The 25,656-nt window shown below is 42.2% G+C and overlaps 2 protein-coding genes across 3 annotated transcripts; one reads left to right on the top strand and one right to left on the bottom strand.

Annotated features, from left to right (window-relative positions):
- The first annotated feature begins 450 nt into the window (after positions 1–450).
- Positions 451–8,007, top strand: nr2f6a (nuclear receptor subfamily 2, group F, member 6a). 2 transcript variants are annotated; one of them, XM_061084947.1, is made up of 5 exons: positions 451–891; positions 2,091–2,185; positions 3,494–3,822; positions 4,021–4,267; positions 5,691–8,007. In XM_061084947.1, exons 1-5 carry the CDS (start codon positions 620–622, stop codon positions 5,963–5,965), a joined length of 1,218 nt encoding a protein of 405 aa, XP_060940930.1. In that variant the 5' UTR covers positions 451–619; the 3' UTR covers positions 5,966–8,007. The 2 variants fall into 2 exon arrangements, with proteins under 2 accessions (XP_060940930.1, XP_060940929.1); XM_061084946.1 differs by having other exon boundaries at positions 3,491–3,822.
- A 99-nt stretch (positions 8,008–8,106) lies between these two features.
- Positions 8,107–25,407, bottom strand: LOC133018553 (uncharacterized). The gene is made up of 14 exons (XM_061084948.1): positions 25,211–25,407; positions 22,833–24,026; positions 21,208–21,416; positions 20,448–20,619; positions 20,192–20,242; positions 19,702–19,805; positions 16,097–16,670; positions 14,964–15,167; positions 14,718–14,879; positions 10,797–10,951; positions 9,886–10,146; positions 9,170–9,341; positions 8,860–8,901; positions 8,107–8,634 (listed from the first exon to the last, which is right to left on the bottom strand). Exons 2-14 carry the CDS (start codon positions 23,955–23,957, stop codon positions 8,533–8,535), a joined length of 3,333 nt encoding a protein of 1,110 aa, XP_060940931.1. The 5' UTR covers positions 23,958–24,026; positions 25,211–25,407; the 3' UTR covers positions 8,107–8,532.
- Positions 25,408–25,656: the final 249 nt, after the last annotated feature.

The raw sequence follows: 25,656 nt of genomic DNA, 5'->3' as shown, positions 1-25,656 counted from the left end.
TGTTGCTAGAGACCGAGCAGGAGGTGTGAGACTGTGTTTATGGGAAATGATTTTCACCTCGAGTGTTATTTGCTTGTAAATACCATTCCTCTCTCTCTCTCGTTGTGTATCATGTGTTCTGTGTGTTTGACTCATTGTTCCCTGTTGAAGGTTCCTCGTCTGAGGCCTGCTCTTCAACCATCTCAGGGGAGAACAGAGGAGGACACAACGAGCAGTGGTGGAGCTGGAGGAGAAGAAGAAGAAGGAGAAAAGAACAGAGTTGGACTGGGGATACAAAACCCACCACACAGGCAGGCAGAACTCGAAGTTGCCACAGTGAGGACTGGTTCCAGGTCATAGTGAAGTGGGAGGAGACTCGACTGCTCTTGTTTTTTTTTCTGCCAAACACCAGAGGCTTCCCTCCTCAAATCGGCCTGTTCAGTCTGAGGACTGGTTCCCCCCCCCCACACAATTAACCAGCCAATGAGAGCACAGCCCGGCTGATAAGACTGATAGTCTCCAGGTGGAAGGCCACACACACACACACACCGTCAGGACTTCTTGGGGTCTCTGGACATTTATGTTCCCTTGACAGCACCCAGACTGCCTGTTTCCTCCGCGGTGGTTCGGTCACCAAGCGATGGCCATGGTGAGTGGGGGCTGGGGCGATCCGAACGGGGGCACCAACGGGCTGGGGGACAAGAGCTACCTGAGGGGGGGCGAGGAGGAGGACGGCTCCCCGCAGGCGGGAGGCAGCGACATGGAGGCCGGGGACGAGGACAAGGCGTGCGTGGTGGACTGCGTGGTGTGCGGGGACAAGTCCAGCGGGAAGCACTACGGCGTGTTCACCTGCGAGGGCTGCAAGAGCTTCTTCAAGAGGAGCGTCCGTCGCAACCTGAGCTACACCTGCAGGTGAGCGGGGCAGCGTGGGTAATGGAGTTCAGAAACGTCCTGCAGAAAAATGGCAATGTTTGTGTTCGAGGTGCACACACACACACACGGTTGTGTAGCCATGTGTGATGATAAACAGATGATGCTGAAGGAGGATGTGAGTCATGTAATGAGTTGTAGTGTCTGGCTGCTGTCTCTCCTGCATGTAACATCACACTGATGTCAGGGTATTTATTCCTGAACATTTCTATAGCTTGTTGATTTAAATATATGGTAAAATAAGCAGTTGATTCAGTTGTGGATCTAGGATTTTTCTAAACCAGGGGCCATATATTTATAGACAGGATCCATTGATGTGTCCAACATCAATGCAAGGTTCCTGATTGAGTAAGGAGCACATGTGACTGCTGGCTCCATAGTTCTGAGCAAAGATACACATTCAATATAAATTTTTACTAATGAGTTCCTTGTCCAAGCCATTGTGTTAAAATATTAGAAAATGTAAATGTATAAAATAAATACTGAAAGGACAGGGGCAAATCAGATTCCATTAGGGTTCAGTGCCCCCTGCAAACCAACCACTGGATACACCCTTGCCCAAAAATATTCAAAATATACTTATAAACGATTTTATTAATTTATCCAGCTAATCATATTTTTGGTTTCACCTTATGTCACATATGCAGGATTTTCAGCTTGTATTTGTCTTGTATCATACTGAACAAAATATTTCACAAAGGAAGCAAAATATATCATCCAGCTTTAATTCATAATATTAAATATGATTGAATCTGTCCAATATCAATTATTATAGGAGTTAATCATAGACCTCTGTCATTCATTAGCCTTTAAAGGGATGACGTGTCAAATTTCATATGCAGATTCATTCAAATGTATTAATTGTGATTGAGTCACCTCATTACTGCAGCTAATGGCTATTTCCTTCATCAGTTCAACTACAGACTAAGTCATGTTTATCACTGCAACACTTCTTTTCACACATTCATAAGCCTGAAAGAAGCATCAGTTACACATTTGTCATGTGGTTTTTGACAGTTTCAACACTGTCACTGAAGCATATTTCAATACCAAGAATTGTTGGTATGTGTACCAGGTAGTAGCTAACAAACTCAATGTACTGAATAGGACGACTGTTTCAAACGTGCAGGGGGATTATTACTACTTTCTCTTGTTTGAAATTATCGTGTGTGTGTTCACAGGTCGAACAGAGAGTGTCAGATTGACCAGCACCACAGGAACCAGTGCCAGTACTGTCGCCTGAAGAAGTGTTTCCGTGTTGGCATGCGCAAAGAAGGTATCTGTCCATCCCGATCCTTAAATCTTTCATCCATTCTGATCCTGTAGAAAGGGTGAGCGGCACTGTATCTATAAACATTGTGCACTGGAACTGTTGCAAGATCTCTAGTTGAACTGATCAGGGGAAACGGGAATATATTTGGTTCAGTAAAGAGCCTCAGAGTCTCCTCATTACTCCCATCATCTGTTTTTAAAAAAGGAAACCGTAAAATCAATCCTAGTTAAATTAGCTTTTGCCATTATCTTGCCTCTTCAGCTCCGCGAGCTCCAAGGAGCAGGGAAAATGCCACACATGGGCGTCTTGGCCCTATCATGTCAGAGCTAGCCATGCGTGTCAGCTCAATGCCATGTACTAAGTGGCTTAATCTAGTGCCTGCGTAAGAGTGACTGAGAGGGATACAGTGCTAAGACACCTGCGTCCCAGAGCCTTAAGCCCCTGGTTGAAGCTGAAGCAGAAACCCTCCGACTTGTTGGCTCGATGGAGAAGAATCCAATATGGGGATATTTCACCTTAAGTGGCAGAGCCCTGGCGACACATTACTCAATATCCTGCTGGAAGAAACACACAAACACAAATAATGAACACATACCTGTCAACTAGATACAGATAGAAAATGTATTTCTGTTAATAGTGTTTTTTTTTTGTGATCTTGTGTTTGAGCTGCCTTTACGCAACACTCGCAGATCATAAACATGCTAATTAGACACTTTATGGCTCCCTACAGAGAAATTCCCTGACACTGACCGCCCCCACAGGGAGGTCAGGGGTCAGATTCTGTAACAGAGCAGGATTCCTCTGCCTGGAAGAGATTCAGTGTCTTACTCAAGGACATAGTTGCTTACAGTGAATGCATAAACCTGAATGGATGAGTCTTAATCGGCCTCTGTACAGGCTATGGTTCTTTTTTTTTGTACAGAAACAGTCTTCTGTGGGTAAAAAACTGCAACATGTTGTAAATTCTCTCAGTATTATATCGCAGATGGTTAAAGATCTAATAGAAAGTAAATTCCTGCCTCATGCGTGTATATTTCTCTACAATTTCGCAATGAGGGATCAGTCTTTTCTCGATTGTGCCTCCTTTTAATCTAAGTGAGTAGTTTCCTAATCGAGTCAAACCTGTCTGCGTGTAATCTGACGTTCACCACTGAATGAACTCCGTTTTAACTTTGTTTCCTCTCTGTTTTTTTTATCTCCAAATCCCCCCCTCCCTTATCCTCCCCTTGTCCTTCACCATTTTCTCTTGTCTCCTCATCTTCTCTCCCTCGCCTCTCCTCTCCCCTTTGTCCCCCAACCAAACTACAGCAGTTCAACGCGGTCGCATCCCACCTCAGCCGAGCCTCAGCCCCTCCATCACACCCCTAGGGGGTGCCGGTGGCCTTGGAGGTGGTGAGTTTTACAACAACAACAATGGAGGAAGTGGCGGAGGTCAGCCGGTGTCGGAGCTCATCTCTCAGCTGCTGCGAGCTGAGCCATATCCCAGCAGTCGCTTTGGGCACCAGTACAACCAACAGGCCGGTCCAGATAACGCCATGGGAATCGACAATATCTGTGAACTGGCTGCTCGGCTACTCTTCAGCACCGTGGAGTGGGCCAGAAGCATCCCTTATTTCCCTGAGCTGCCTGTTTCCGACCAGGTCAGTGGATTAAATCTCATATAAAAGTATAAAGCAACATTGAGGAGTTTCCCCTGTTAACAGAGAGTAAATAGGCTACAGGAGAGAATGGAGGAATCATGTTTACATCAAGAATTAATATACGATGAACGCAGTGAATATTAAAAATGGATGATAACAGTGTAGGGGCATCTGATTAACATGCCAACTTATCCACAGGTGGCTCTGCTGAGGCTGAGCTGGAGCGAGCTGTTCATCCTCAACGCCGCCCAGTCGGCCCTGCCACTCCACATGGCTCCCCTGCTGGCAGCGGCCGGCTTCCACTCCTCGCCCATGTCCGCAGAGCGCGTGGTGTCCTTCATGGACCAGGTGAGGGTGTTCCAGGACCAGGTGGACAAGCTGACCCGGCTGCAGGTGGACTCCGCTGAGTACAGCTGTCTCAAGGCCATCGCTCTCTTCTCACCAGGTGAGTGTCTCATCTGCTCTTATTGTGCATGCCAGGAAGCCACTTTAAAAATGATTCACCAGCCATTGAGTTTCACACTTCGAGGAAATTGTCGGTTTTTGAGATACAAATGTAAAATTGACTAGAGGCTTAAATATATAGGCTTTTATACCTCCTTCACACCAAAACAACACACTAAAACCCGAGGAGCTCTCTCACCTCACTGTAACAAGGTAAATCAGTAAACTATCTATCACACATTACAACATTTTTTTATTTGATAGGAAAAACATACTTAAAGGGAAGGATAAAAGTACTAGTAAAAGTAAAACTAAGTCTGGTTGTATACACCCAGTACACCTCAATCTCTTCTCTCTCCCATTTTCACTGCAAGACCAAATGCACTCAGACACGCTTCCTGCACACTGGACATTTTACTTCACTTTGCACGGTCCGCCTATGTTTTCACTGGCTGGTAATTGCAAACTGCACAAAAGTTAGACTCGATCCGGCCTCAACGATGTGCCCGGCTGCCCTCGAATGCATAATATTCTCTTTATCATTTACATTTTAAAGAATGTAATAAATTATTTTATTATGTATGATGCCTGCTTCACCCACCTAAACCAGCCTGCTTTTAATCTGAAATTAAAATTTTTATGATCCTACCCAACTGACCTGAGGATAATCTGCAATCCCTGCATCCCTAGTCTCTAGTGTGTCAATATAAAACAGTGCAGGTTAATGGTTAATTTCATTAGACTGTCGCTGTCTGGTGAACATGTGTTTTGTATTATCCAAGCAAAGGATTACTCAGAGCTCCAGAAGACATTTAAACACTAAACCATTAAACTGATCCTCATGTGAAAAGTGTTGGGTGCCCCTGTCATTAGTAACAGTCAGTAGGAAACCTGCTATGGCACCATCTCCTGGCATACTCATGAACATGCAGTAATATTTAAATGCTGTATAATTGGTGCTGTCCTCACTGGACAACATGAAGGCTTCCCAAAAGAGAAGCCAAAGCGTCTCGATTGCCACCTGGTGGTTGGCTGCGGTATAGATGATAAGTCCCACCTCCTCCATGTTTGTGGATGGGGCATGCAGCTCAAAAAGTCCAAGCACAAATACATTTTTCGTAAAAATGTATATTGTGGTGCTGGTTTTAGTTTAATTATAGCACTGTGCATCTAACTCTTAGACATTATTATTGTGAGCGCCCCCTTTTTTAAATGTTAGGCTCTATTTTGTTCGTTTTTTAATCTAAATGACCACTGGTAATAGTTTGAAGTTATGTTTTGGGTTAGTAAAGTTTTGTTTCCTTACACAACATTTGTCTATCATGTTATTGTCTAGGATTTCAACCTGCCTCTCAGCTCATCACGACTCTTTATGTAACCTGCCCACACTATTAAGTAACCGTCTCTCCCTCCCTCCCACTCAGATGCCTGTGGTCTGACAGACCCCGTCCACGTGGAGTCTCTGCAGGAGAAGGCTCAAGTGGCTCTGACGGAGTACGAGAGGATGCAGTACCCGAGCCAGCCACAGCGCTTCGGCCGCCTGCTCCTGCGCCTCCCCGCCCTGCGCGCCGTTCCCGCCAGCCTCATCTCCCAGCTCTTTTTCATGCGCCTGGTAGGAAAGACACCCATCGAGACGCTGATCCGTGACATGCAGCTTTCCGGAAGCTCCATCAGCTGGCCCTATGTCCCAGGACAGTAGCGTCCCCCCCCACCCTCCCGATGGACGAGGTCTCGCTTTGGGATTAATGACGACAAGGACCCACAGGAAACCTCCTGACTCATCACTTTCCATCTGTGTGGTTAACAAACTGCAGTGCCAGCTGGCCTTCACACATACTGTACTGTAACTGCTCTATTCCCCCCCTCCCCTTATGAAACCAGCCCTCTGTCTCCACCCGGGCCACCAGAGAAGACAAGGGAGCCTGTGCCAGGCGGGATCTGACTTGTTGCCAACCTGGTTGTTTCGGTGCCAGGTCTCAGGCCAGAGAACAGCTCCTCATGCTGTGCTCCGATATGGCCTCCACAGCCAGTCATGTCCCCACCTACGCATTATAGCGACTAAAGACGCTGCAGTTGTCATGTAGAGGCCAACACCACCCTGCTACAAACCCATCTTGAGGACAAAACTGCGCCGTCACTAAACGTCAGCAGTCTGCTCATTTTCCATGACTCACCATTTGTGAAACGGTGACATTTTTAGTCACAACATAACAATTGAATCATACTGACTCTTAATCGAACAGTTAAACGTGTCAGAAAGCTGTGGTTGTGCTATGGACATGAATATAAGACACAGTACGGGCCTTGCTGTTGAAAAGAGGATTCTGAATCCACCGCTCTCTTACCTCAGTGCTGGAGGAGGAAGCCGACGAACTGCTCGGAAGGATCGGAAACTTAAATACAAAACCAAGGAAAAACTCACCAAAGTCTAACTAGAAAAATTAGTACAGAAAGCAGAGTGAGAGAAATGGAGCTGATGGGACTCTTGTGACTGCCTCGCCATCCAGTGAACCATGCATTTAACTTCTTTCACAGGGCTCACTGTCGCTGTACGATTTAAAGAACGAAAAGCCACAGTTACACGAGAACGGACTAATACCTCACTAGACATCAGAATGCTTTCGTCTGATATTTCCTAAACACAAACCTCTGTAAATGTCGTTCACCAGAAACCGCCTTCTTTTTTGACAACTGCCTTGTTATTCAGTCTGAATTTGGGACAGCGACAAAACAGGAAATGAGTCCTACGAGTGTTACAAACATTTGTCTCGTACCTTTAAAGAAAGAAAAAGCCCCAAAGTGATTTTCATTTGTGTTTTGAGTTGGACCGAGTTCAGCTATTTTTTTTTTCCTATAGAAACAACAGGCTGACGTGCAAATTTAAGTTCCAGTACGTTTAAGAAATCAACATTATGAGTTCAACAAATAAAGCTGGTGATTCGAGAGTTTATAACCAACACAATCAGTTAACCAGTTCTGTTTCTGGAGGCATTGATCCCCTTGACAAATGTATTGAAATGTGTGTGTATATATATTACAGCCAGCTTTGTCCTCTTGCATGTTCAAATGTTGTTTTGGATCTCTGCTAAATTGAGACTTTCCTTCTTTTACATTCTGTAATTCAAGATTCATTTTGAAAGTGTTGCTTTCTCTGTTAGTTCCTAAACGTTTTTCTTTTTTCTATATGTATTTACATGAAAAATACCTCTGCCATCTGTTCAGATGTCAACACGGACGCTGACCGTCATGCCATTGTCACAGCGGCCGTGACGTAGACATGATCTCATATCTAAGACATCGGAGTCGAAGCTGCAGTTTGTGATGAATGAAGGTGCACTTTGAGGATATTCAATGCCAAAATAGATCACACAGTCTGTGACGAGTTAAGAAAAGAAGGGGCTACCGATTTTTGCCGGTCCACATTGATTTTTACCTCAGTTTACGAAGTCACTTGTTGATTTGAAACCAAATAAAATCAACTCTAAATAAAGCCGTCTTTCAGCATTTACATGAAAATGACAAAAAAATGAACAGATTGGACGTCTTGATCTGCCGCCGCTCTTTCTGAAAGTTATTTGGGTGTTCTTCATTTTAGGCAGCGATTCACACAAACATGTCGAGAAGAGAGAGAAAAAACAAAATAAATATACTATTAATGTTTTCTTATCTTTGTGTTACTGAGTTCTTGAGTTTTAAAAATGTCCTGTGTATGGCAATGTTATTAAAAAAATCAAACGATGACCACGTGTCTTTTGTTACGTTTGTTTCTTTTTTCAAACTACTTGAAAAAGTGTTGTAATTACATCTGTATGAAGAATGCCAAATAAACACTGCAACATGTACCATCGAGGCATAAGTGTATTGATACAATTGTTTTAATTCTTATTTACATGATCAGTGTCATCTTTATCCTCATTCATGTCTATCTGCACTATTTTCATACAATAAAATTTCATTAGATCCTACAATACAATATCTCAACTGCTGCTGAAATGAAACAAAGGTAAATGTGCAAGGTTCAACAAATTCAAACGTGAAAACTGCCAGTTACACATTTACAATCACACAGGCTAAAGTCCACAGCTTGCTTTATTCTGACGGCTGCAAAGCTAATAAAGTTAACATAGAGGCTGTAAACACAAGTGTCAGAGCTGAGATTGAGTTTCTGTCTTGTTGGGTTGGGCTGAACTGTTACAATTCAAACAGCAGTGAAACTGTATTATACTGTCAGTGTTCATCCTCAGTCGCGTGACCCAATCACTGCCACTAACAAAGACCCTGGTCGTAGATCTTTACCAGACGCTTGATGTGGAAAAGCTTTTGTCGAAGTTGTTTGCTCTGCTTCTTTTTGGCTTGATAGTCCGGTGTCTATAGGAGAGAGAAGATATTTAACTATTAACATTATCAACTCTAGTAGAAGTAGCACTAGTGTTCAGACACAAACTACGATTTGGTCTGGACATTTCCAGGAGTTTGTCACGTATGCAGAACACACCAGGAGATAGTCCGGTTCAGACCCATTCATTTCAACACGTAAAATGAAATTAACAGTTTTATAGTTTCACATGATGCCACAGATCTAAATACACTCACCCTTTTCAGGTTCTTCAGTCGGTTATACTCCTCCGCCACTCCCTGACAATAGAAACACACATTCCATCTTAACTGTGCTGAAATTGTCATTAAAAATGTAAGAACTTTCTGAAAATGTAGCACATGATCTAGTTCATCTTCAACCCTAATGAACAAAACACACAAACACGGATTAATAAATAAATGATCTGCACATACAACAGAGTGAAATCTGTCCCTGTTATTCATGAGGACTTGATGTTTCCGTCCATCTGACAGACAGCTGCGACTGAATGCTCTCACAGCTGTGTTGTCCCACTCTCCTGTTCACCTGGTATTTCACGGAGCTCTCGTCCAGCCCGTCCAGCTCTCGGCTCAGCTTGTGCATCTCGTCACTGACGTTGTCCATGTCGGCACAGAGCCTCTTGTAACGGGCCAGATCCGAGTCGAACTCCCGCTTGTACTGCTGCCGCTGCTCGTCTGAAGTGATCTCTGGGTACAGCCTGGAATGGGATATTAATGTGGAGACATGGAATTATTATTAAATAAAAACCATTATATGGGCTGTGGGAAATATAGAGGGGAAAGTCTGATTAACTTAAAGTCAGTCAAACAGTTGACCAACTTAGAGACGCTGGTGATAATTAACAGTTTGTGCTTTTACAGCATTTTTATCAAATAGTAGGAAAACTGTGTTTCAGGACACAGAACAGTTTCACGTAGATTAATTATTACACTAAAATAAACAAACCATTCTTAAATACTATCATTTGGGCTTGACCGATCTTTAAAAAAGATTGACAATGATGCTGTTTAATAACATTTTTGCTCATATTCAACATTCTAGCATCTCAATGTCCAAAACATCCCAAATAATATATTATTATGAATGATATCCAGCCATTCCAATATGCTGCATTGTTTGGATTACAATAACTCAAATATTGGAATAAGTCTAATTTTTATCTTGCGCTTCCTCAAATCTTTTTAACATGACACAGCTTTGCCTCCCCCCTCTACAGTAAAAACAGCAGAGTAGTGACCCACCTGTAGAGATGAGCTGTGTGATCCTGGTCCAGTTCATTTCCGGTGTCTCCTGTGGTGTATCCGGTTTCGTACTGGGACTCAACCATCTCCTGAGCAGCGGGCCGCGACTCTCGATCTCTCCTCTCTTTCCTCCTCACATGATGAAGAGGAGGTTTCCGGACGCTGTCGGTCTCCTCCGAGGAGCTGCTGGAGTAAACCGTGACCCTGCTGTTCTGGTACAGAGGCTCAGCACTCACAGGCTTACTGGTGTCTGCAGAGAAACTGGGGGAGATGCCACATGTGTAGATGAGTAAATGCACATACGTGGTTGGAGATATACAGCCACGATCATACACACTTTACAATTTAGGATTACTTAGAGCTGGAAACTCGGGGAAAACATCTTAACCAGAGATACAAAACATTATTGGTTGTCATGAATAAGAGGCCACATATATGACATGCTACATTGCTCCAGTCTTGGCAGGTTGAAGCAGATCAAATTCTAACCTGCTGGTTGCGCTAGAGTAAATGTCAAGAAATCAAGTCTTTTTTGGCGCTATGAATGTTCCCTACACAAATTTCATGACAATTATCATATGTAAGTCTGGACCAAAGTAGATGACTGACAATCAAACAACAGGCCATCATCACCAGCATCTCAAGATTTCACCTAAAAACTGTTCACAGAATCGTTTACTCAAGTGTTTGTATATAAAAGTGGAATTATTATGAAAGTATGAGTTCTGAGTCAAACTAATGAATATTTCTGAGCCCATTCTGTGACTTTTTCCAATATGAAATTAAACATCACGACACACTTCTTTCACACAGCTTAAGAGTAAACCAAAATAAACAGATCCTCATATTTAGCCTCATTGTGTCACGTTTTAAATCATCCCCACCATACTGTGGCTGTGCCCATCTCTCACCTGTTGCTCTTATATTGTCCGTCGCTGTGGATGCTGACTGTGGCGTTGCTATAGGAGACCACGCTGTTCTCCACCCTGAGGTCAGGCGCCCCTCTCTCTGACAGAACAACAGTCGGTGCATGCTGTGTACTGCGCATGTCTCCATCAGCGTTCACCTGAGACAACGTCAAGAAAGTGAATTCAGCTTCAATTAGTTTAATGTCAACGCTGGTTCATTTGATTCTGTTTATGTGTAGACGATAAAAGAAAATCCACAACATCAGAAAATACAAATAATGTTCAATATTCTGAGACATGAAACCATATTTAGCCCCATGACGTACACAAGAAAATCCTGAGGAGGATTCAAATGCATTTTTTATGCTGGAAAAACAAGAACAGTTTCTGTACTTAATCTGTCAAATGAGCAGCAAACTGAGGAGTTGTTTTTATACGGATGAGCACAATGATGAGAGAGACCGTGTTAGTGCCAGACATGTGCACACGTAGCCAGACAGATACAAGAACACACACCGACACACGGCAGTAAAATAACAGGCACACGTCAGCCCTGCAGAGCAGATGTCTCTTCCTCCAGGTTTCCAGGATCATCGGTCTCTCATCTCAGATATTTTCTTTCTTTCTAACCCTGTGTGTGTTACAGGGTGTGTGTCTGTATTACTATGACAGGTTTGATACTTGGGTATCAAACATTATTGCTGTTCCATCTTCTCCTTCTTCATCAGGTAAACATGCAGCAGAGAACCAGGGCTCTTTTTTCTCTCTCTGTGCTGATCAAACAGAACATTTTTACACCACAGCTACATTAAACACACACAACATTACAACTGCCATGCATGGCCTAAAGAAAACACCCTTTAAATGAAACAGACTAAACAGCACAGCTGAATTGTACCTCATATACTCTACTCTCATACTGTTTAATGCATCATTAATGACTTCTAGTCTTTGACCTATTTCTGGATAGGAGTGGAGCCACAAAGGATGAGGATCTAGTGAGCTAATGTGAGCGTCTGGCAGAAGCAGCCTGTGATACGGATCTCATGAATGTGCAGGCGGAGGACGATCCGCCGCGTGGAAAAGAATCCTCACAGAAATGGCATGGAATGTGTAAAGGGGCTGTGACTGCTGCAGCTTCATTCGAGTGATGTTAATCACTGTGACTGCTGAGTCCACTCAGTGTTTGTGATATATAACACTTTCTGCTAAGGGTAAAATCAGAATCAGAGAGTCTTTATTGTCATTGTAAGTGGTGGTAAATTAGGAGCTCTCCCCGTCTTTGGTGCAATCAAAACAAACTTGAATTGAAAAGAGCACCTAATGAAATACACACTATCATTAAAATCATGAATCACACTAAATTATACAGCTAAATATACTGTGATATGGAAGTGAGGAATTATATAGTATTGCTGGATGGGTATTAAAAAAACATTTCTATTGTATTACACATGAATGATGATTGAGTATTGCACAATGAAAAACAGTCTTTCAGTGTATATTTGAGTTAAGTGTAGTGACAGCCCTGGGGATGAATGTGTTCTCTGTGAGGAGCCGCACACCACTTCATGTTTATCCCCTTTAGTTCTGTCCTGCTTTTTGACTATGCTCATATGATTCAATGCAAGCAACACATGCAGGAAAATGATGCAGTGCTTCTTTTTAATGTATGAATCCTACGCTCCTCTCTCATTGGCCACAGTTTCTGCATGCGTTATATGAAAATGTGGCACAAAACACAAATTGATTCTTTGCCAGGTGTCTCATCCGCACCAGTGTGTGGCAGCCGCCCCACAAACTGAATCATTTAGCGCCACCGTGCTCTGTCGGGTCTCCCACGGCAACACAGAGGCAACTCAAGCCTTTTTATTCATTATACATTCCACATACATTATATATGCCTCCCTGCAAGGCAAAGCATCTTCACCGAGATACAAGAGTGTCCCAGAATAGGGCGTGCGTCTCTATGTGATAGACACGCTCTATAGTGATAGGCAGTATGTAGGCCAAGGCCTCACTGGATAAACTGACTGAAGATGTTTCTCCCCTCTCTGTGATGAGTCACGACGGACATGATACATTCATAAAACACTGCAACGCTAATAAATGAATGGCTGCTAAATACCACGTGAGGCTACGGCTGTAAAGAGCAAACAGCACAGCTTCACAAAGTTTCTACAACCATGAATACCTGCTAAAGGTGGATGCTCCTGATAGCATTTAGCAAAGATATTTAACAAGATGTTTCTGGAACACAGAGTCATGCATATCTTTTACTGAAAATAAAGCGTGTTCATGTAAAAAACACCCCACAGGCTAAAACGCAAAAGGGAAGATTATTTTTTGGTCCTTGTATTCATTTGTACATATCTTTTCAAATGTAGCTTTTACAGGCACCAGCATGATACTTATCTGTTTTATGTCAGTCTCCTTTGTTTACACAGAGGTTTAAGTTTGACCTACAACATGTTGTAAAGAGATGATTAGGCCCTAAAGCTGAAAAACTGGAAAATGTTTTTAGAGATTCTTTAATTCTCTTGTAAAAAATCCCATTATTCTCATGTCGATGTAATGTTTTGATGCTTGAATTGGTTTTACCAACGTCCTCCTCATTCACAGAAGTAGCTTTGCAGATTCCCACTCACAAGTGATCACTGCTGAGTGGGGAGGTGCCCACCTTTGATTAGAGGATGTTAACATTTTCCAACACGTCCCGAACATTCGTCTCTACGTTTGGATTTGGCCCTGCTAGGTTCAAGACAGTTTGAAACACTAGGTGGCATTATGAGCCATTCTCAACCCACAGCTTTTGAATTTGGTAATGAATATGCCATATAAACCAGCAATAAAGTATTTCATCAACTAACAGTCATATTATTATAATAATTTAAGAGTTAAAGTTTAAAAAAAAATTGTTCACCCAAAAATGAAAATTCACTAATTATCTATTTCACTTTGCCTATGGAGCAGTGGGTGAAGTGTTTGAGTCCACAAAACAGATTTCAGGAGGAGGAGTCACTATATACTTCAATTGTGTTGGATTCAGTTGTTTACCCCTGAAAATCCAAAAGTGTTTTGTGGGCTCAAACAATTCACCCACCCCTCCATCGTCATAGTGGGAAGTAGATAATGATAATGATTTCATATTTAGGTGAACTATCCCTTTAAACGTTTCCTTATTGGATGATAAACACAATGACTTATTTACACAGTTCATCACCATCCTTTAAAAACGTGTGACCAGGAAATGTGTGTGAGATAAAAACCTGTTCAAACAAGGTGTAATATGACGCCTGGCTCATTACTCTAAAGAGTCTCGTGACCTCTGTCCTCTCGCAGGAGGTCCTGAGGTGTTTCTTTTGAACATTATGTGGTTTCTGTGCCGTCGTTATCACTTGTTGGGTTAATGATCAGTCAGAGTGAAACCTGGGAGTGCCACAGATAAACACCGACAGTCTCTGAGTCAACAGCAACAAGTAATATGAGTGGGTGAAACCCTGCAGTTACTAAAAAGACACAGATCATAACAATGAGTTCATATCAGCTATGAGACGAAATATGTGCTAGAAAATACCAAAGATGAGGCTGCCAGAAGTTATGTAACTCTGCCTGGAAGTAATACAGAAATAAACAAAAGCAACATAGCCTCCAGATTTTTTATCGACTCAAACTAAATCCAAGAACTTCTCATGCAAACATATTTGCAAACAAGTAATTTGGGAGAACTTGGCGCAGTAACCAATTTTCAGATTTTTAAATTTTTTTTATGAGTGGTCATAAGAGTCACATGACATCAGTGTCATTCAGGGTTCCAGTATGGGCTGGAGCCAATCCCAGCTGACATTATGTGAGATGTGGGGTTCACCCTGGACAGGTAACCAGCAGAAGAAATCAATTCTGAAAGGGAGAGCTTCCACTGACCCAGTCCTGCACGTCTCGCCCCTCCGCTCGTCTGACCATTGGATCGTCCCAGTAGATGCTAGGCTTGCCGTGGCGCCAAATCTTGCTGCGGGTCTTGTAGGCGAAGTAAGCAGACAGGGACAATGCCAACACCACCAGCAGACCCAGCACTAACGCTACTGCCTGAGGGAAGGAAGTAAATGATATGGACCAGAATGCAATCAAAAACATAGAGATACTAGAATAAAACAGAGCAATTGAGCGAACCTCTTCAGGGTCCATGTAGCAGTAGTGGTGCAGGTATTGATTGTACATGGGGAAACCGCCTGGAAACCCCGCTCCCACGCTGCCGCTGAGGCTGGGGCTGCCCTGGATGTTCTGGCACATCATCAGCATGGGGTTGTACAACATGCTCTGTGAGCTCTGAGACATCGGGTTCACGCCAATCACAAAGATGATGTCGATGATTCCCTACAAAGACAGACAGGCTCCATCACACCATTGATTTGTTCAAGTATTTTCACATTAAATATTACAAACCATCAATTTTTTATATTTTCTTCTTTTCTTACCAAGTGTAATATCTGAAGGTCACATGTAATGGTATCATTGTGTCTCAGTGTCAGCTAATGGAATACGAGCTATGGACAGAACAGCAGTGAGATTTGATACGACTGCGTTTGTTGACCCGGTCATTTTGCTATTTTTGGCTGAGGCTAAAGTTCATGAGTTCATTTCATCTTTCATTTCATTCTTTTCATCAACAGAGGATCACAAGAGTAAAGCTATTGTTTTGATTTTATAACCATCTCAAAGCTCTCATAGAGTAATAGCTGCATGGATCAAGTGAATATTGACCAGATGACCCACATTGCCTTGTATTCTGCTGGTAACTGGGAAATAGGCAACTGTTTGATTTTTGTATAGCAGTAATATGTAATAATATGTCAATGTTGTGTTCACAGCTGGTTTACAGTTACTGCAGCTTAAAAGTAATGGGTTCTGCCATGCTGAACCTCTATGTTTCTACAGTAGCCCAGAGTGGACAAACTAAACCAAACTATATATTGGTTTGTCTGTTTTGTGTTGTGTCTCATGTTTTTACATACCCTGAATGCCACTGTAGTTTTCCCATACATGCTGGGAAGGGGAGTGTGGGATGAGGGGTTGAAATATACAACTTCACCTCTAATGCTTTTAAAATCTACAGACTGAACTCAGTGGCAGAGATGAGGCTCAATAGTCCAGAATGCAAAGCGTCTACAACATGGTAACCTGTGTAATGACTAAGACTCTAGAAGCTCAAAACACTGGGAACACCTTATCTCTCTTCCTCTTATTACACCTCTGTGGACAGTACAACCTGTGATCAGTCATCATTTCGTGTGAGGCAGACTCACCTGAAGCACGGCTAAGATGATGTCACAGATGAACACAGTCAGGTAAAACCTGCACCCCCTCATCATCCGGGACCGCGAGAAGCTCCCCACCAGGAAGCCCAGTGAAACCAGGAAGTTGATGGCGGCCATTGAGATCATTGCCGACTTGGCGGACTGTGGTGTCATGTAGGAGCCGCCATATCCATAGCTGCCTCCATAATATCCAGACCCGGTCCCTGCACCGCCACCCGTAGCCCCAGCAGCGAAACCCCCATACCCAAATCCATTCATATCCCACACCAGGGTGGAAGCCACGCAGGCGAAGATGAGGAAACACATGAGCACGGTGGCGCCCTGGAAGGTTTTGACAAACCCCGGTGGTGAAAACCAGCGGTAGAAGTGTTGAGGCCTTCCCTCCATGTGGTGGGAGTCTGGAGGGAGATGGTAGTTGTACGGGGCATACTGGCTCTGAGGGGAGTGGAGGCTCCGAGGAGGATAGAAGTTTTGAGACGCGGTGCTGTACGGTGGGCTGTAGACCGGGGGGCTGTCATACATGGTGGATGTTGCTTCAGTTTCATCTGGAAGAGAAAGGAAACTTAAGATTAAATCAATTATTGGTAAGAGTATGTCCTTGTTACACATTGTAATACCAATGCATAACTCAAGCCCTTTTCAGACATGATCTCTGGAGGTTTTCTAGAGTTTTCTCCGGGGAAAAAACGTTAACAAGGACTTGATGTATAATTTGGCTGTAGAAATCACAGTGTTCTGTGTACAGTATATTGCCACTAGTGTCGGCTGCTATCTACTCAGATTGTGTTGTCTTTTGAAGTTGATGTTTTTGTCAATGTCATCTTCATGTATGGCTCATCTTTTCAGACAGATAATTGATTTAATTTCTTCTATTTTCCCGCCTCATTCTCACACTCTGACATTTTACAGACACTTTATTGCAAGAAAAGGTTCCAGAAAATGTCTGAAACAAGTGAATCGGACATTTGTGTTCTCACAAACAACCCCTCTGGAACATTTCTGGAAAACTCCTGGAGTTCAGTGCATGTCTGAAAGCAGCTTTAATATTGACATTTACAGCTTTAAAGGGGCCAAATAATCAAATTCCATCCCTGTCCTCTGTAATTCCTCTGTTTTGATGCCTAAATTTACTTTTAAAGTTAATTGTGCAAATAAAGAAAATTTTACTTGACTGTAAACGCCAATATTTTGTCATTTCAGCACTGTGTTGATTTGATGTAACTCAATTAAAGTTTTGAGCCCTCAACTGCACATCATACACCCCCGCCTTTCGGTCACCTAAGCCCATCCCTGAATCCTTCTGTTCGGTATCGCTGACCCTCACTTCATAACTCCTGAGCAACTCAACCCAGCGGCCTTCAATAATTCAGAAAGACAGCCGATAAGAGGCGAGCCGGGGCAGCCATGTGTGGTGTTTACTGCAGGGGAAGAACCGCAGACAGTGTTCCATCCCTAGCTACAGTGTGTAAGTTTACCTGTGTGTACCTGCTGAGTGTCAGCACCCTGACACAGAGTGCTGAGGGAGCTATCAACTAAACCCAGTCATTCGTGTGGATGAGCTTGTTTGTGTTTTGGATCATTTGCACATCTTATTTAACTTTGCAAATCTACTCTCAAGAAGGAAAAAAACAACATATAACTTTCTTTTTAATCATAGCCCAACCAATGTGATGGTTGGCTGCTGAAAATTGGTTAGCTTAATAAAACCAGTCGATATGAGCCTTTCACAGAGATCATCTGAGCTTCTCTGTTTGCCAATTTAAATTTTACATAAACAATGTAAAAGAGATGCATTTATGTTTACCTTAATTCAATGTATTTGTATTTGTGTTTTTATCTATACCAAAATCTGTGATTAATCTGTCATTTATCAACCCTCAATTACATTTCCTTGTATCATTTTCAAATATTGTAAACATATATCAGATTTTTTTTATTCATTATCATTATAACATTAACTAGGCTCTATTTTTAATCTATCCCCGTTCTCTCTGCTTCATCCACATGAAAATACATTGCAATAATATGGTTGTTGAAATTCTACCGGTTTTCCGAAGGCTTTTAAAGGTTAATTATTAACACATGAAAGTCCAAACTTTCAACAGGTCTAACTGAACAAACACAACGGAAAATATCCATTTAAATGTTGTACCACTTCACCAAAGCAACCATTTAGAACTTGTATATTACAGAACTTACCCAAACACCAGAGGAAAATGATCTTCTGTGCACCAGTCCAGCTCAGTCGCCCTCATACCTAATCATTCATGTACGTCTGTTAAAAGCTATATACTTCACCTACTGTCATAAACCTCATCCTTGTCTATGGTGGAGACTTTCTCCTGTGAAAAAAAAAGCTTGTAAATGAAAGTTACTGTTCTGCCTGAGTCACAGCGGAGCAGCAGAGTGACTGAGTCCCAGCTGAGAAACTCTTCACCTGCCTCTCATTCACCTGCTGCTCCCACTGCCGCCTCTCTCACACTGATACAGACTGCTGCTCAACACACACAACACTCCAGTCTGCACAGGGAATATTTGAATTACTTTATGTCTTTGTAAACTGTCTTTATTCATGAAATACTGAAACAGTTGATTAATTGGTGGATCAGCAATTAGAATTCAATTGATTAATTGAAATAAATGTATATTTTTATGTTTAAATGTTTTCCATTTAAACTAGCTAGTGCAGTGCCCATTCTAAACCTGCCTGTTTGTAATAGACTGTTTTCTTGTCCTGTGGAATATTATGTGCAGAACTTTTATTTAACAGTGTATAAGCAGAGTGAAGTTAGAAAACATTCATCCTACCTGATGTATCTGCACTGGTTACTGGTATATTTAAATGTTACACATCTTAGTGTTGAAGGTATCGCATGTCCAAATCACACCAAATACTGAATTGCAATATTCATGGTCAATGAATGAATGCTTCCCACAAAGACAGAAATGTTTGAGATTACTTATATATATAATTTATCACTCTTTGCGCTTCTGATATTATTATTCTAATAAATTTATCGACCAATCAATGAATTGAGAAAATGATTTGCTGTAAGAAGATTATTTTTGGGTGGCATGGATTCTCACAGCAAGAAGGTTTCAGGTTCGGTCACCTGGTCAAAGTGTCTTTCTGTGTGACGTCTACTTAACTAATCTTTTTCATTCATCACTTTAACGGTTTTAAATACTTTACAAGTGCCAGTAATCAAAACCTTTAAATAACATAATGCTGCACCGCTAGTGTTTATCCTCCAGACATTTGGAGCTAATTTGTCGTAGCTTGTGCTAAAATTAGAAAAATAAGGTCAAGGACAGAGGCCATTAAAAACTGTTAATAACTAAAAGCCCATTGTGGACATAGTAACAAAACCAAGCAGATCACGTTCTGTTAACAAAGGACCAACAATAATACAAAGTGAAAATAATAGACGGCACACTAAATGCAAGTGCAAACAACTTTATTGTAAAAAAAATACAATTGCTTCATATAGAAAAAATGTGATTATTGGCAGAACTTGAATCTGAAAGCATACACTGAATCAACAAGGACACTTGGTGTGAGTATATTTGTTGGGCCTCCCTTTTTTCTTCACTTTGTCATTGTCTCCTGGTCAAAAGTGTGGATCCTTTTTTTGAGGTGGCTTAATTTGGCCTTCAGATAGTCACAGCGTTCCTTCTTCTCCAGGAAGGCAGGGTCCTGTAAACCAACAGACACACAAAACAATCTAATGATCAGTGGATGCAAACTTAATTACCCAAATCTGTCTTTTCAATTTCTCTCTCTCTCCCTCTCTCTCTGTCGGCTGAAGTCTCGTCTGATTCACTCTGTAATGTAGCTGCAGCATTAAATGACTTTTTCCAGAGTTAACCACATTTCATAATGGAGGCAGCATTATTTGCATCAGTGGGCAGCTTTATTGAAAAAGAGCAAACATTACACCTGAGTGTTTACACAACAGTAGAAATCCTAATACATTTTTGATTTAACCGTCATGATTGTAAAATAATTATTTAATTACTTCAGCGTGAGCAGACACAGAGCAGACTGGTGCCCCTTAATTTTTCACAAAAGCCATCACTTACAATCTTTTTCTGCCGATACTTCTTCAAAATGCTTTGAATCCTCCGTCGATCCTCAAGGAAAAACAAAATGATACACAACAGAATATGATGTGAAACATACAACAGTCGGCATTGTATAGAAACAAATCTATTATCAGAGGTAATTTGTTAGTTAGCGACCATTTGACCACAAATTATTTCTTGGATTCATGTCATAGAAATCAATTGTATAATATATGCAAGCAGTTAAAAACAGTTGATCTCTTATCCATCTCACCTCGTGGCTTCGTCCCTCTCTGAGCACTCGTGTCATCATGGCGTCCAGCTCTTGGAACTTTCCGAGCGTGGTGCTGATGTCTCGATAAAGGTCTTTGTATTCCTGATACTGGTCACCGAAAACTGCTTTGTACTTCTCCCGTTCTTCCACAGAACTGATCTCTGGATACTTCCTACAAAGAGAAGTGGCATCACATGGAGACAATGACGGACCATCAAGTGGAGTGTGTGAAAAATGGAATTGAATGTAAATGGAGAAATCCTCCACATCAAGCATTCAAAGCAACAATGGTCCACTATTTGACCTAAAATCCACAGCTTCAAAATAAGTTGGAAGATAGCTGGTTATTCCCACTCCTCAACCTGAACGTCTGCTCTTGTTCTGTTACTTTGGTGTTCGGATACGATCTCACATGTAACTGACTGATAATGAAGCTTAATTCAACAGAATCTGACCCAGCATGTTGAAGAGTAAAGCTGAACTGTAAATTAGTTAAAAAGACTTTGAAATCACAAAAAGAAAAACTATGATTATCTCAAATATTCAGTTAAGAAACTCAAAATATAAAGATTTTTGAATAGAGTTTGGTGTATTTGTTGCAGCTTTCTGGTTTAGGAAGCCAGTTATCATGGGGGACATCCACTGTTCAATTGTTTTTCAGTTCAGCAAGTGGGACATGATCAACATCCAAACATGTGGCTGCAGAGGGCGCTGTTTATTGGTAAAAAGCTACACAGTGTTGCTTTAAATGTTCACTCACATGATGTAGTCTGCAATGATGAATGTTTTGGGAGTGTATTCAGGCGTCGTGTCTCTCTTCAGACTGACTGGGTTCTTGTGGACGTCAGGGACAAGTGCATGTGGACCGATATGGTCTTTATTCAGAGATTTATCCGTTTCATCCTTGAACGATATCCGTTTTGTTTTGGTAGTAGCCAGTGGGACGGACTGGTGAAACTCCTCCCGACGCTAAAGGTCAAAGAGAAAGAACATTAGTCGGAAAACTCTAAACCAACAAATGAATAATGGATGAAGATGCTGTCTGAGAAGCCAAGGGTCAAATTATCAGTTACATTGTCAGAGAAAATATAAATAAATATATAATTTATAAAAAACAGTCAGTGAAAAAACAAAACAGCCCCCATTCTATTGATTTGACAAGTGAAACCTCTGAAGCTGCATTCCCTCGGCAGAGAAATGGAATTAATTATTGTGCTGCTCGCTCCTGACCTCTCAGCCTCTTATTTCACATCCAATATTACAGCTGACCATGCTGTTTCTCACCCATAGGTGTCGACTCTGATGCCTGATAACATGGACTCCATTTGCAAACAGTAATGAGCCTGGTAATTGTTGAGGGGAACAATCACAAACTCTTGGACTTTTTAACTTTGTATTTTATATCTGTATAAAAAAACTTTAATGATGATTTTTTTTTTTACCGAATGCATGTTGAATGGATTGCATTGTCAGTTACTTAGTGGTTCTCTCTGTTAAAAGCAGACTTCCCTGTGATACCAGCACTTACATGTAAAACTGTGTTTCTCATAATTCAGAATCCGCACAATACTACCACCTTTTTGAAGTTATTATAAAAGCTGCATTCGTGAAGCATCCTGGTATCAGTAGGAAATCTACTGTACCTTCAATTGGCTCTTACATCTATATATTGTGGAAGACGTGGTCAACAAAGTCAAGAAAAACTGTAGCTTTGGGACAAATCCTGGCCGACTGCCACAGCATCACCCAGCAGGAAAACGCTGACATATCAATACTGACAGGCAGCATGCTTCCTGCAGATTGTCTTGACTGACTCAATTTTATTGGATTGGCTCTGCCACTGTTATTTTTGGGGGCTGTTGCAGACGCAGTTGCAATCAATATTAGTATCACTTACTGTGGTCTGCAATAAATGTGGCATTTGACATGACACAAATACCTGAAATAACCCCATAAGATGATAAACTGGGCAGAGTTCTGCCAAAACCCCTGTCTCACTCTGAAAGGCAGGAATCGAAGACAGTTACGAGGTTCACAAGAAAATAAATAACATGGGCAGAATATTTATTGAATCTGAAAGGGAAACCAGCCAAAGTAAAGGCCTTACTTGGATGACCATATTTCTAAACTGGACTTAGTATGAGCACCTACCGAGACGTCTCACACCAGCCACAACACAATCGTTAAAGCCACACAACAGAAACAAAACGGGAGTGTTTGACAAAAGATGTTGACAATGAAAAGATAATAAAAGATAATGGAAGTTAATTGTTGTTGCTATATGCACTTGTATGAGATGTCTCGGCCACCGTAAGCGCTTCCCGTAGGAACCTCGGAAATAAAACATAACAAACTGAAAAAATAAGACTTCATATTGAACTCTACCTCATTCCCAAAGTTCTCCCTCTCCGTACGTGCAGCCTCATGCCTCCACATCTTCAGACAAACCAGGAAGCTTCCCAGATACAGAGTCATGTTGATGAAGACGAAGGCCGTTCCCGCCATCTGTCCCCCATCGACCCGACACAGGTTGGCCATCATGGGGTTCACGCCCATCGTCATGAAGCACAACCCCCCACGGTTCAAGTCATTCAGGTATACAATCCCTGCCGCCATGTAGAGCAGGAACAACGCCATGTTAATGAAGGCTTCCGTCAGAGGCCACCAGGGGGCGTCCAGGAGGATGGTGCGATAATACATAGTCATCCCCACCACCAGGAGACAGAGGGTAATGATCCAGGTGAGTCCAACTACAGCCAGGACGAAGGGAGTCATGGGGCCGCTGTAGCTGTATCCGGACACTCCGAGCCCGTTGTTATACGCTCCGTTATAGAGTCCGTACATGTTGGACCACTCACTGTCTTTCTGGATGTAGGCGATGACACAGGCCAAGACCATGCCCCCAAACAGGAGCTGAAGTCCAGCCAGAAGTCGAAGGAGGCCTGGCCAGGATTTCAAGTAGGAGTACTTCTGCCTATAGACCTCCAGCTTCTCAGCGTAGTGCTCTGCAGGGTGGATGCTGCTGAGCAGAGACTCCTCTACTGGGCCTCGTTCAAACAACTCATCAGTGGGGCTCTCCCTGAGCAAAGGCTTATGGGAGTTCTGGCTGGATTCGCTCAGCGATCCCGTCCAGTTCTTGCGCTCAAGCAGTGGACTCACAGGAGGACTCACCCTGGTCCCGTTAGGAAGTATCTGGATCCCCGTCGAGCTGGCCTCAGAGTCGCTCTCTCTTGTAAATTTATGGAGGATGCCCCCCCATGACTGAGGGATGAGGGACTTCAGCTTGTCCTTCATGTTCTCTTTTTTGTCATCATCCTCTCCTGTGTACGGTGGAGTGCTGGATGTGCGGCCTGTGGAGTTTCCATCCTCTGTGATATCATCTGGTGGGGGTTTGTGAGTGACCCACACAGGCACCGGAGGATCAGGGATGGAGGTCCTCTTACTGGAGGAGGACCCGGCCTCACTGTCAGGCTCTTCCCGTCCCTTGAATCTGCTGCTCCAGCTCCTCATGCTGAAGTGTGATGATTCATCGAGACAGACGTAATCATAGAATCCTTATGAGACATGGGGAGGGAGAAACTGCACAGGGAAGAAAGATAGATTAATATTTCTATGTTGTAAGAAGACAAACATATATTCATATGCGCTGAAATCTATCATGTTTAACAGCACTCAAATGTTTATTTGATTCAAAACAAAACAGCGCAAGAGTCAGATTATGAATTTAATTCGACCTTCCATAAACCTTGGTTGTATAAAGAAGTGAGACATGATAACCCTGATAATTTGTTTTTACGTTATATTCCATATTTCAATTGCCACTGCCATTTTGTTCTGATTGAACGTGAACCTAAATAACACATTTATGGACCATTAATTCAAAACAAAATGCTGAAAGACACTCGTATGCTGCACAGAATTTCTTTGATCATTTTGAGAAAGTTTTCTCACATACATAAAGCTCATCTGATCCATTGTAAGTAAAACAAATATTGTTTATAGGAGCTGAATACTTTATATACTCAAAAAACTTACATGGCCTGTATAAAAAAAGAATCACATTTTAACTCAAGACGTCCACATTTTTATTTGGATCGGCACCAAATAAAGATCAGTCCCCTAAACATGTTTAATTTCTTTTGATCAAGATCCATGAATTATTCTCTGATAGATCAATGAAAATGTCTGGCAATGTGTGAGAAAGTGAATAATGATTCCTGGATCAACCCCCTGATGCCTTATTTTTGCATAATCCTGCTAAAAACAACCGAAATATCAGAAAATAACAAACTCCCTGGCTAAGATATCAGCTTTACATGGTATGCAGAGTAATTTAACCAGTCAAATATATAAGTAATAAAGGTCATATTCGTAGTCGATCATAATGTGACAAGAGGCAAGTTTTAAAAGTGGTCTTAATGAATATTATTCAAAGGAAACCAATGATGCAATGATTGAAAAAAGCTAAGATTTTTAAAACACACATGCACCGTTTGTGAAATGTTTACCTGTGATGTGAAGTGTTGAGTATGTGATGCGGCACTTGGCCCAAAACAATGTAACAGTGTGTGTCACAGTGTGTAACTGCAGCACAGCTCAGACTGCACTAATGACAGGAGAGTTTAAGTTGAGCTGTGACTCAGAGAGCTGCTACATGAGCTCTTAATACACAGCAACAGTCATGACACTGTCACAGCATATCACCGTGGCAACACATTAATAACCTTAGAATAATGATTTAAAAGAACACCAGCCTTCCTTACCCGCTTGACCCCGACTCGTCCCTCAGGTTGATGGTTCTCGTAGGACTTTTGACTGTTTGTTTTTAATGGAACAGGAACTGATACCTACTGTAAAATGGCCGCTGTGTCCGCCAGGCCCACTCAGCTCAGCCTCTTCAGTCTCTCATGTGACTCACTCCGGGTGCTGGACGCTGTGTTCAGCACACGCAGAGCGATTGGCCAGTGTGTGTGTTGTGTGTGTGTGTGTGTAGGGGGGGGAGTTAGAGTTTAAACATTAAACCTGAGCCTCCCCTGTGCTGGTGCTGGCCCACACTACTCGGTTAATCTGTGGGAGAGAGAGAGAGAGTGTGTAAGAGAGTAAGAGGTTAAACTGTTGACATTAATAAAATGGAGGCGAGTAGGTGGTAAGTTAACCTGAAATGATGCATGTAGCCCTCAACATGAGCTTCAGAAGGGCCTGGGCGTCC

The sequence above is a fragment of the Limanda limanda genome, chromosome 13, assembly GCF_963576545.1.
Source record: "Limanda limanda chromosome 13, fLimLim1.1, whole genome shotgun sequence".
NCBI lineage: Eukaryota > Metazoa > Chordata > Actinopteri > Pleuronectiformes > Pleuronectidae > Limanda > Limanda limanda.
This window is presented reverse-complemented; position numbering and strand designations above follow the sequence as displayed.